The sequence below is a fragment of the Sphaerodactylus townsendi genome, linkage group LG03 (assembly GCF_021028975.2).
Source record: "Sphaerodactylus townsendi isolate TG3544 linkage group LG03, MPM_Stown_v2.3, whole genome shotgun sequence".
NCBI lineage: Eukaryota > Metazoa > Chordata > Lepidosauria > Squamata > Sphaerodactylidae > Sphaerodactylus > Sphaerodactylus townsendi.
The window spans coordinates 87,635,917-87,648,219 of record NC_059427.1 but is presented as its reverse complement, the minus strand read 5'-3'; the positions used below and the strand labels follow the sequence as shown (position 1 = coordinate 87,648,219).

Here is a 12,303-nt window from a genome sequence, read left to right as displayed (position 1 = left end):
GAATTTTTCTTTCTTTTGAACCTTTATGAAGAACTCTTCTTTCTTGTATGGGACTCAATAGAGGCTTCAGTGGAGAGCCTTGTCTCCACAATAGAATGTCTGCTTTGCATGCAGAACCTTCCAGATTCAATCGTCAACATCTCCAATTAAAAATCTAACTGTTCCACTGCAGACCAACACAACTACCCTCTGAAATGATTAAGTAGTAGCTGATGGGAAAGACCCCTGCCTGAGATCCTGGAAAACCACTGCCAATAGGTGTAGGCAGTGCCAGTGGTCTTATTCAATGTAGTGTAACCAGTGGCTTTAGTCAGTATTCAGTTTCACTGAAACCATGTTCCTTAGAGTAGCACTTCTGGTGATACAAAAATGCAGTACGTTTAATATAGTACATCTTTATAATAGCCATTTCATTCCAGACAAATAAATCTCATTAATTATCCAATTAAAATTATTTTATTAATCTAATTTTACTACATTTTCAAATATCACTTTGAATTATGTCCCAAAACAGCGCAATTGTCAAATCCTTTCCCTGTTCGGCTCCCTTTACATGAAATTCAGTGCAGTTATTTCGGCTAAATGTTTTGCAAGCATGTTTTCAGATGTTTGTGTATTTCATGTTTACTAGTATTTCATGGTGGTGATTCCACATCCACCTGTTAAATAGGTTCCAGAAAATAAGACTAGGGAATTGCTGCTGTGCACCATCAGATGTCCTATGGGAATTCTACAGGATTTTAACTTGTCCTCCATGCTTTTCAACATCTACATGAAATGACTGAGAGAGGCTTCTAGTTTTGGATGAGGCCTAAGTATACTGATGGAATTTAGCTCCGTTTCTTCTTGTCAACAATGCTAAGGCTAGTATTTTGAAGGGATAGCAATGTTATATTTGTAAGCTTGTTTCCCAAAACTAGATTTATAGCCAAAGACAATGTTCATCGTATGCATTGTTTGCCTGAGGCACTGAACCAGATACAGCTATCTGGACCTATTCCACATTTGACCTCATTCATCTATGAAATTTTGTAGGATTCCACAAGCTCCTTGTCTTGGTTCTTGATGCCTCAAGTTTGTGTCTGATAAATGTTTAATCATAAGCTAATGTTGCACTAGAGTTTTTTGAATGGGATTAGTTAAGCAAGTGCTGTATATCGTCAGAATTGGGAAGTGCTATAAAGCTCTATTGAACCAAGCTTTTTAGAAATGTACAAGGCTGCTGCCAGTAAAGAGTCCTGTGGGGTACAGCTTACTGTTGCAGAAAGTTCATGATCCTGCTAAGAAAACTGACATTTTAGCTAATATGACATAAATTTCATGAACGTCATTTGTAAGGTGACCAGATGGTCACCTTTGTGAACCGGGAGGGGGTAGGCGGCCGCAGGAGCGCATTGCCTTCTGGGGCACTGCCGTTTCCCGCCCTGTCACAGGGCGGGAAACGGCAGCGCCCCAGAAGACCGTGCTCCTGCGGCCGCGTGCACGGGAGGCTGCCGCACTGCCTTGCGCCCCAGAAAGCAGTGCGGCAGCCTCCCAAAAATCGGGATAATGGAACTAACCCGTGGGACGCGGGACAAATTGTGTGAAGGCGGGACTGTCCCGCCAAAAGCGGGACGTCTGGTCAGCCTAGTCATTTGCCTAATCCACAAGTTCCAGTGACTCCAAGGCATTAGATCAGTATCACAGTATTCTGGTGAACCAAATTGGCAGCTTGAGCTTCTTGTTAGTTAGGAGAAAGTTCTTCTGTATTCAGTGGCATTTGATCACTTCAAAACATGCATAGGGTCTGTGCATATAGCATCAAGAAAGCAATCCCGAGTGGGTATAGGAATGTGTTCTACCAACAAGCTCCATTTAGAATTCATGGTGTTTCTTTTTTGTTTCCACTTTTATGTTCTTCTTTGTTTCCAAATATATGTTCCAAATTTTACCTAAGATAGTGTTACTAATTTATTAGGTAATGAATTATCTTTCCTTTTTAAAAAAAAAATTGCAGAGCAAACTGGGAAAAGAACAAAGGGAAGGAGAAGTGACCCAAAAAGAAAAGGAAGAGATGATAGGAAAAGCAGTCCAGAGAAGAAGGAAAAAAGGAAATCTGGGAATGAATTGGTACTGCAACAACTGGGTAAGCTTAGAATCGAAACTTCCCCTTCCCTACCTGTGGAGTGGCTTAAATTATTGCAGTCCCCTTTGGTTGATTGCAGAATGTAACTTGGAGAATTTATAGCTAAAAATGTTACAATAAGAATAGTTCAACACCACAATCCTGCTCATACTTTATTCAGATTATTTTTAATGCTGTTTTTAGTCCCTGCAGTATTCCTGCACTAGTCCTTTGAACCTTTGCCAACTGGAAACCATTCTGTCTTTCCATATTCTGCCTGAACAGTAGCCTCTTGTTCAAAGTACAGGTTGTGCATCAAAGCAATCAAATGCTGTGGCACACCCATTTCCTTTAAAACCAGTCATAGCTTTTCATGAGCCGCATAGTCAAATGCTTTGCTGTAATCTGTAAAACACAAGTTGATTTTTTTGTGAAATTCTCCTGTATGCTCCAGTAACCATTATAAATTTGCAGTATGAGCTCTAGTTCCTTTTTCATGTCTGAATATAACTTGAACATCTGGCATTTCTCATTCCATATATGGTAACAGTGTTATAAGATTTTGAGCATCATTTTACTTGTATGAAAAATTAATGCATCGGTCCGATAGTTGCTGCAGTCTTCAAAGTCTCCTTTTTTCAGAATGTAGATTGAGCGTTTCAAGTCTGTGGGCCATTTTTTCCCCACATTTGTTCACATATTCTTGATAAGATTTTTATTGACCCCATTTCTGTGGCTTAGAATAGCTCTATTAATATCCCATCTTCTCCTGGTGATTCTCCCAGTTGCTCTCCGCACAGCTTTCAATTCACTTTCTGAAACTGTAGGTTCTTCTTCAAAAGATTTTTGGAAGAAATCTGTCATCCTTTCATCTCTTTTGTATAGTTCTTCATTGTATTGTTCCCATCTTTTTAATATTGTGTTCTGTTCAGGTAATGTTTCAGCCCTGCACAGGGCAAGCACAGGATCTTTAAAGATTTGAATAAAAGTTCAGCAGGATGAGGGCCCCCTAATGGCCAATGTGATAGGCATTCTGTAAGCATTTTAAAAATGTTTTTTAAAGATTCTGAATAGTATATTAATTTTAGATAATAAATTACAATTTTGTGATTCTATGTTTGTACTGAAATTTCATACACGCTGAAAAAATACAGGCACACATAGTCTTGTCAGATTACTATTCACTGTTGCCTTGGCCCCTATTTTTGCCCAGTAGAGTATCATGAGCAAATTTGGAGTAGTGAAAGAACAGCATCACACAACACTCTTAACCATTGCCCAAATCACTGTGAGTTTTACCATAGAATTTTGGGAAGTTCTGTAGGAAGTTCTGTAGAAACACAATTTCATGTGAAACTGTTTTCCCCACTCTCTGGCCGTTTCTGCACGGCCACGCTGCGGGGGTGCGTTGGCATAAACGACGCCGATGGACCCCCCTCCCGGACTGTTCACACAGTAGGGGTGGGGAAGACGGTGCAGCCTGTACAGAGGCTGCGCCATCCCCCAAACGCCTTACCATCCCCTCCGGCCTTCCAACGTGTCACACAGCCCAGGGGACACACACACCCTGCCCTGCGCGACAGCTCTGGAGTCGCAGGGTAGGGGGGCGTGTCCCCTGGCCTGTGCATTGCGCCGGAAGGCCGGAGGGACGGTGAGGCGTTCGGGAAGGGGGGGGGTAAATGGCGCCTTCCAGTAGCGGTTGGAAGACACTGCTTCCAAAAAGCAGCATCTTCACATCACTGGGGGGGAGCGAGGGCGGCGCTGCTGCAATGCAGCAGCACCTCCCATGCAAACAGCTCCCTAGGGATGGTGTTTTTGCTGTCCCTAGGATGCTGTTTATGGCCCGTGCGGAAAGGGCTTCTGTTCCCAGAGGGTCCCACCACCACACTGCTGGTATGCACTCTTTATTCATGCAGGCTAGACATTGAATATTATGAAGATGCTTTTCCATGCAAACAATCTTTGGACATTCCTCAATGGATGGATTATATTCAGCATTTAAAAACAAAGTTTATTTTATTGTCACTTAAGAAAACTAAGGTATTTCAATTTTTAAAAATAAATAAAATGAGCATGGTGCTGATGCTTACCATTTTTTTTAAATGGCTAGATTGATGTTCTTGCACTTCAGGGGTACTGTGGAAAATTGCTTACTGCTAAAAGAATGTATTTATTTAAACGTCAGGTAACAAAGTGATATTATAACAAGTTGGAGGGAATTGTGTTGCTCATAACCACTGCTGTATTTAGCAGGCATTATTCAGTACACAAAACAGTGCATTTGATGAGTGAAAGAACAATGGATGTTGTTTCTGGAAGAAGAATCCCTTTTCCCTAGCAATTTCCTGGTATGAATTCCCACAACCAGGCCACTGCTCTGAGGATAAAGGTCTGGGCATCCCACGCAACAAACAAACAAACAACTGCTGTGCAGTTTGATGTGTGAAAAAACCTCTGGGATGTTCCTCAGTTACAAGTAAATAAACAGAAGAATTTAGTCCCCAGTAATAGCTATGCAAATAATTCTTAGTGTTTGGTAAGACATCCTGCATCCTACCAATAAAAGTCTCTTTGCAGTGCCAGTTTTAGTCAGCCAGCCAGTATTATAGAGGCCTTAAACATTTTGTTGTTACCACCTGATGTCTATTTTAATATGCTGCCGCTTCAAAGACCAGCTCGAGGTGGCTTACAAATAAAACAGTAGAATAAAATCTTAGAACCACAGCATAAAAACAAGCCATTAAAATCATAGTATCAACATCTATTCCCAAAGGCAAACAAGAAATTTGGGGTTTGAAAAACGTTTGGCAGGGGGAAAGTGCCTTGAGGAGGGAGGCATGAGCCCTTGCTCCCCCTGTGTTGGCATTCTACACCCAGTTGGGCTCTCTCTTATTTTCTTAAAACTGTTTCTCACAGTCACACCCAGCCCAACTCTTAACCTGTATGTCTAGTTTGGCCTTAACCATGTTGTTGGTTTTAATTAATTCAATCCTGACGGATACTATCCTAAAAAGTCACTTTCCCAAATCGATTGCTGTGGTGAGGATAAAGAATTACTGGCATATGTGATAAATTGAAGTGAGGTTTTCTTGTTTATCATGATGATCTCTGTTGAACTCCAAACCATAGGTCTTTGGGTTACCGCATTAGAACTGCATATTCCACCATTGTAAACATTTGAAGCAGATAGAGGACAGTGCAGTTTATGTTGAGGCTTTTGCAAAACTGTCATTTGTAACTGAAATGTGTTCATTATTTCTCTCATCTATAATGTCATATGTTACATTAATCATTCCAAACGTCCTTCTCTGTCTGATTATTACCACAGGTATTAAACTGCTTTTTAAAACTGTATCTAAATCAAAACCATGATGAATGAGTGTGACTTGTAAAGTGTTTGTACTTTGTCTCTCCTTTATTTTATAGGTTTATCACCTTCCTTTCCCATTGATGGGACATTCTTCAATAACTGGCTGGCTCAGTCTGTACAGATTACTACAGAGAACATGGCAATGAGCGAGTGGTCCTTGAACAATGGCCATCATGAAAATACCACCCCTGGTCTCTCTGAGGAACTTTTACAAGATGAAGAAACCTTGTTAAGTTTTATGATGGATCATTCCTTGAAGTCCTCGTTGAAACAGAGTGACACAGCAAAGAAAGCTAAGAGCAAACTGCGTGCTCACAATAAGAAAAAACCTGCAAGAAACAGCTTGAATACCATCTTCAAAAGTCACCAAGAGGAGGATTCAAATCAGTGGACTAATAATGTGAATTATTTGCCAGACGACACCACAAAATCTTTATTCCATAATTTAAGAAACAGCAAGGCAGAGAAAGGTATGGACAGATTTCAGCCAGAGCACAAAGGGATATGCGAAGCAAAAAAGACATCTAAGAAGGGTTCTCATCCTGCACCTTCTCTTCCAAAAGCAAATGATTCTCAAGCTTCCCAAGGTCTGATAAGTAACCTCAGCAATGATGAAGAACCAGTTAAATCTCTCCCATCTGATCCCAACTCCCTGGTTAAAGTGCCTGACTCAGTAGGTAGTCCGAAAACAGTAGTGAGGTTCAAATTACCAAAAGAGGGCAGAGGAACTCGGAGATCACACAGTGAGAAGACTGACATGTTTAATGGACCTCCAGGAAGTGAAAGATCAAAGGTTATCTTACACCCTTTTGACAATGAGACTGATGGCTACTTTTCAGATGCAGAAATGAGTGACTCCGACACAGAATCCAGTAGTGGCAGAGGGCCCTGTAGCCAGTTAGATTCAGGAAATGGGGATAATTTCAGAATGAGTATTTTGGCATCCTAATACACCAGATAGACCAATTGGGACAGCTCTTTGAGGCCTAAATCCAGTTATAACTGCCATGTCCCCTTTCTTCCTAGTATCATAACAGTGGGTTTTAGTTTGTTTTAATTTGTATATATAGTTTTGAAATTAGCACTGTTGTTTTTCCTCTTCTCTATATGCCTGAGAAACAGCTAAAAGCCTCACAGAGTATATACTGTAACAGTAGTTAACCTTTCGTACTCAAAACCTGCAAACCTGGTTAAATTAAACGCAAGCATGTGCATTTTTAGGAACCTGTGCTTGCTGGTAGTGAACAGGACATCCTAGAATTTTAATGAGGAGATCTGAGATTGCCAGTATCTGTTGTTTATGCAGGGATGATAGTTTTATGGGCATTATTTAAACCAAGCTAGTAGATTTCATGGTCTGCCTGGTGTTATTGCCTCAGTTTGGCAGGTTGTAGAATGGGAGGGCTACTATGGTAGCCAATTATATACACAGAACTTAATAGAAAAGTAAATATATATGTTTGTGTGTATGTGTGTGCGCGCGGGTGTGCAGGATTTGTTAGCGTGCATGTCTGTGCGCGTACAACTATGAAGTAAAATAAGCGATTATTTTTTAAAGAAGCACAACAAGCTTATTTGAAGAAAGCACTTAATGGGTGGAGGAATACAACATTGTATTTATGATCTATTAAATCCTTGATTTCTCTTTCTCACCTCTCCAGTTTGGTCAGAGTCCGTCCAAGGGGCCAAGAACCAAGATTTAGCCCAGTCAGTCCAGCAGTCCGCTGGGCAGCACTATAAACACGCATCCAAGCCTCTCAGTAGATAGAGAAGAGATACATATCTGTATTAAAGCTGCTCTGCTTTTTTATCAGTGTCCTTCCTGAGTAACTTTTGGTATTATTTATTGGTATAACCTAATATATGGTTTTCTGAAGAATCTCCATAATTTACTCAGGATGATGGCAGTAGCCTTTTACCAAAACACTTGGGCCAAAATGGAGATCAGAAGAAGAAGACATGATTTCATTAATCAGAGAAGAAAAAAATATATTCCAAGATGTGTTTTCTTTTGTTTCAAATCAAATGGCTTTTATTCCCAACCTTGCACAAGAGCTCAAGGCCACACTTTTCAGCAAAATAGCCAAATTGTCATTTGCCTGTGCAGGGAATTGAACACCTAAACTTCTTTACAGAAGTGGATATTTGGCTGCAGAGTCTGAATACAACATAATTTGGAGGCAATTGAAACTCTTTATCTTTGCCATTGACTTCCCTTTTTTTTTTTTTGTCTAAACACTGTAACTCCATGGATGGGGTTTCTCCCCTTCCCATCCTTCCTTTTCAAAACAGAACTCTTAGAAGTAAGCCATCAACTCATCAAAGGAGGGTGATTTGCAGAAGTTAACATTCTAAATATTACAATATCATTGTGCATATATTGTTTCTAAGAAGCCTTAAGTGTCGTCAAAAGCCCATGTTACCTATGAGTCATGAAAATTTCCATGTTTGCACTTAACTGCGCCATTATTTCAGTTTTGGCTTCACAGTTAACATTTGCTATATGCTTTATGGGAGTGACCCCAGTGCGAACTCAGGGAACAAAAAGAAAAGTGAAGTTCACAAAAACTTCTTGGTGGTGTGTAACTTCCAAAAAATTTTTACTGGGACACTTCTGCTTGTTGACCCATCATTTTCAAGCTGGGGGAGACGAAGACCTTGCAGTTGTTCAGATGAATCAGTGAAATTACTTAATGGATGCCAAAGAATATTCTGACAATAAAATAGCACAGCTGGAAACCGGAAACTAGTCATTTGGAGAAGAAAATGGATGGAGCTGTTAAGCTACAAAAGGACTAGATACACGTTCATGACACAGCTGGGGCGTTAAGTTGCAAGCTTGCTAAAGGTTATGCTTTTTCTCATTTGGACCATATTCCAGCATTTTGATTTCTGATGCTCTTTGCTCATTTCAGTCTGAGCAATGTTGGGTTTTTGTTCTCTGATGCCATAAATTGGCTATCCTTGGGTTTTTTTTTCAGTCAATCATTTTACAAGCCTTCCAAAGCCTTTACCATCGCTCCAATTGAGCAACCGAGAATCTTGATTCTGAAAATAAACCAAAATCAGGAGCCAAACTCTTATCAGTTTTACTGATCTGAGAAGTTTTGTTTGCAAAATCTCACTTAAAATGGAACACTTCAAAATTAGACTAACTTATGTGGGTTCCTAAGCAAATATTGCTCCTTTGTCAAGGCTTGGTATGTTCTGATAATGTTAAATACAGTAAATAGGACTTAGTTTTATCTTATCAAGCTTGCTAGGCTTTAGCTACAATATCCTAGTTATGTCATACAAATAATCAATATGCTGTCTTTTAATGGACCTTGCTTCCGTGTGCTTCAGTTCAACTATAGCTAAAAATAAAAAAGAGGAACAGAATCCAGAAATCTCACTGTACACAGCTTTGTTCATGAGCTACTGCATTACTTGCTTGCTTGGCCAGTACAGGACAGCAAAAGGGACAAACTTTAAAGAACAACCAAACTAAAGCAACACCTTTTCTTAAAAGAACTGGGTCATATATGGCAGCACTGTGAGATACTCTGTCATTATTGTGAATAAGAGGTAGTTGTGAACAAAAAAGAAATAAGTAAAATAAGTATTTCACACTGATCTCACAGCTTCAGGACACTCAATGGGCAATCTACAGAAAGTCTTACGGAAAGCATTGTATAAACTGTGGATTAGCACACCTAAAGTACTCCCCAAATTTGACAAGAATGGGCAGGCCCTGCTCACTTGGACTGTCATGATTTTGCAACCTGAGAATGTAAATGGGGGCTTCATTGTGTGGAGAATGAGAAAATGGGAAATAGAAAAATTCTGTAGAATTGTCTGGGAGAGAAGAATCCAACATTGTTCCTACCTAGAATGTTTAACTGATTGTGTTACAAAACATATTTACTGCATTCCTTGTAGATAACTATTCAGAAGGATGCCCTTGTGGCTTTGATTTTTAAAAAAGTATTTTGCCAAATTTACTGAGCCATCTGTTGCTTTAGATTCTTCTGTGTGCTTGGATATGTTCTTGAAATTGATAAAAGCATTCTACTACAGTTATGATAAAGGCCCATGAGTGCCTTGGGACCAGTTATAATCTCTGAAGCTATTCAGGACCCCATGAAAAAGAATGTTTTCTATGAAGATCCACCTCTGACTCTGCCCTATATCGGTTCCAACACTGAATCTTCTGTGTTGTTTCCAGTCAGTCCACTTTGGCCCCAGAGGGTCATTCCTGCTCAGTCATAGTAGCCACCTGAATATCAGTCCAATACTTTAAAGAAACACTCCATTCTTCCTTTGCTGTTTAGCGCCTCCTTTTGTTTTCCCTGCAGAACCAACAAAAAAGATTTGCATAAAAGGAGAAAATGTAAATGGAAAATATTTTTGATGCACTGTAAATGTATTTTGAGATGAACAGAGAGAAAAAATATAAATGGTCTATTTTATTAAACAAATGTCTTTTAAGGTGATGTGTGAACTTCAAGCATTGGCATTTGCACTGTAAAAGGGGAATCCCATTTCTTTTGGAAAAACAGCATCATGCTTATTTATTCTCAATGTAACAATAATACTCCTTTTTGGTTTGTCAGCATGAGTGAAACTTCTCTTTTAAAACTGTAGTGTTGAATGGAATTTCCAAGAAACACTTGAGATTTTCTCAGACTTGCAGTGCCTTTCTGATCAGAGTTACACTCTTCTAAAGTCCATTGAAGTCAGTGGACTTAGAAGCATATAACTGCTTTGATTGGCACTGTTAGTTTCTCTCCTTAGGTTTTCTGGAACAGCTCAGTATATCATATATTTTGTTTCTTGAGTACATCCTTATGTATAATTGGAAAAACAAAATCTAGCCATGCTTTTCCTCAAAGCACAATTGGAGAATTAGCCATTTCTTCATAAGAAAAAGAGGAAAAGATCCAATTCTACCTGCTATCTTTTTTACTGAACTCCTCCAAAATTCGGATTTTGCAACCTGTCACACAAAAAGACTCCATTTCCTGTTACTCAGCAGGTGTGTTAATTTGGTTGTTCTTTAAGGAAACACTTGTATACTTTTCTTCATTCCACACAGACACAAAACAAGCCCACACCATATCAATTACAGGAAACAATATGAATGTCACAGGAGGCAAAGCCCTTCTGTTTTCTTTGTTTCAAAGAAAGTGATGTGCCATTTGTTAATATAAAAGAGAAATATTGAAAATTATATTGAAAAGAGCAATTTTAAATTATTTTTGGCTTATGTTGCAATATTTATTTTCTAGTATTAGAAATTCCTTTGTAGAGAAAAAATGTATTTTTCATTAATGCAAAAACCTATTTCTCCTTTTTGTACATTTTCCATGGTAGTTAATCCTTAAAGCAATATAATGTATCAAAGTTGTTCTGTGTGAAAGCTGTATTATGCATGCTGTTTGTGTTGCCTTGAATAGGTCTGTCTGCCATAATTTTCATCATGTTTCGATTCAGTGTATGCTTTAATACACATTGGGACCATGGCACATTTGCTTATGGAAAAAAACCTTTGCATTCTTCAATGTGTTGGCAAATGCAGTCAATAAAGCCGTGTTTTCTGTGTACTTGTGCCTGAATGTTGAATTCACAATAGGACTAATTCACCTTAGTTATCAAAAAAGTCATCTTTTCATACATCCATAAATTCTGGATGACAGTAAGCATTAGATTTGTTAATATCTATGCAATGGCAATTAGTTTCCATCAAAATAAGGGATATAATTATGTTTTAATGCTCTAATAGCAAGGTTTAACTGTGTTGCAAATCTACAGAAGAGCAAAAATACCAAAGAATGTGTCTCTATACAGCAGGGCGTCGATTATGGAGGGAAAAACTAAGGAGGCCTTAATGAAATCCACACACACCCACATCTTCATTCCCCTCAGCTTCAGCCCTGCCACCCTGGTTCTGACAAGATATTCTCTAAGCTCTATTCTTACTTAGTGCTGTTCAAATTATTACTATAGTAGCTCTGTGATTGTGGGCAGATTAGGGAGTCACTTAACCTGCCTCAGTACCTCCATCTTTTTTGTCACTGTTTTAAAAAGGAGTGAGCACAAAGGGAAATAGCACCCTCTGTTGAGCTCACTCAACAGAGCCCCCTTCCCCAGGAGAGGGTGTCAGTTGAGACAGGGTAGATGATATGGAACAGCCATAGTATGATAGTACACCTCTTGGCCACTAAAATCTGCATCAACCTCTGTCTAGTATGACAACCAACATTCACAGGAGTCTTACGTTAAGGGATGAAATTGATCCTCCTGCCACTCCACCAGAAAAGTTTTTTCAGAAATTCATTCATTACTCTCATTTTTCATTCTGGATAGTCATCAAACATCCAAAACAGCCACCCAAGCAAGAGCCCAAAAGAAAAAAGCAGGTGGAACAACAGAAGAGAAAAAAGTGGACGAACAATGGTCTTCGCTCACTATTTGTGCCAAAAAACATACAGCGCCAAATGAGTCCTTTATAACAGCTGACTGTATATCTTCTCTTGTTGACTTTCATATTAAAAAGTATAATAGCAACTTTCCACAAATGGAAAACACAACTGGGTATGTTAATACATATTATTAATATATTGGCTACACACATAGTAGTTGGGGTTTTGTTTACATAAAGGAAGCTGATCTTAACCTCACAGAGAACTAATTCACTCTGATTTCAGCAAATCCAACTGAATATGCATAACATAAATTGAGTGCTCTCCAGCCTTAACCCAACATGAACTGAATTGAATTCCCTTAATCCAATATAGCTGCAGTCTCTTGAAATCAATTAAGCCTAGCTTAATTCAACATTGGATAG

At 39.1% G+C, this 12,303-nt stretch overlaps 1 protein-coding gene across 5 annotated transcripts in view; it reads left to right on the top strand.

Moving 5' to 3' along the window:
• JADE2 (jade family PHD finger 2) overlaps window positions 1-11,059 on the top strand; it is a 214,308-nt gene extending 203,249 nt beyond the window's left edge. For 2 of the 5 annotated variants that reach the window (XM_048487860.1, XM_048487859.1), the window contains exons 11-12: window positions 1,997-2,125; window positions 5,531-11,059. In XM_048487860.1, the coding sequence (XP_048343817.1) occupies window positions 1,997-2,125; window positions 5,531-6,423 (1,022 nt within the window). In that variant the 3' untranslated portion in view covers window positions 6,424-11,059. The remainder of the gene's footprint in view (window positions 1-1,996; window positions 2,126-5,530) is intronic. The other 3 variants (XM_048487863.1, XM_048487862.1, XM_048487861.1) reach the window with 3 other exon arrangements.
• The last annotated feature ends 1,244 nt before the right edge of the window (window positions 11,060-12,303 follow it).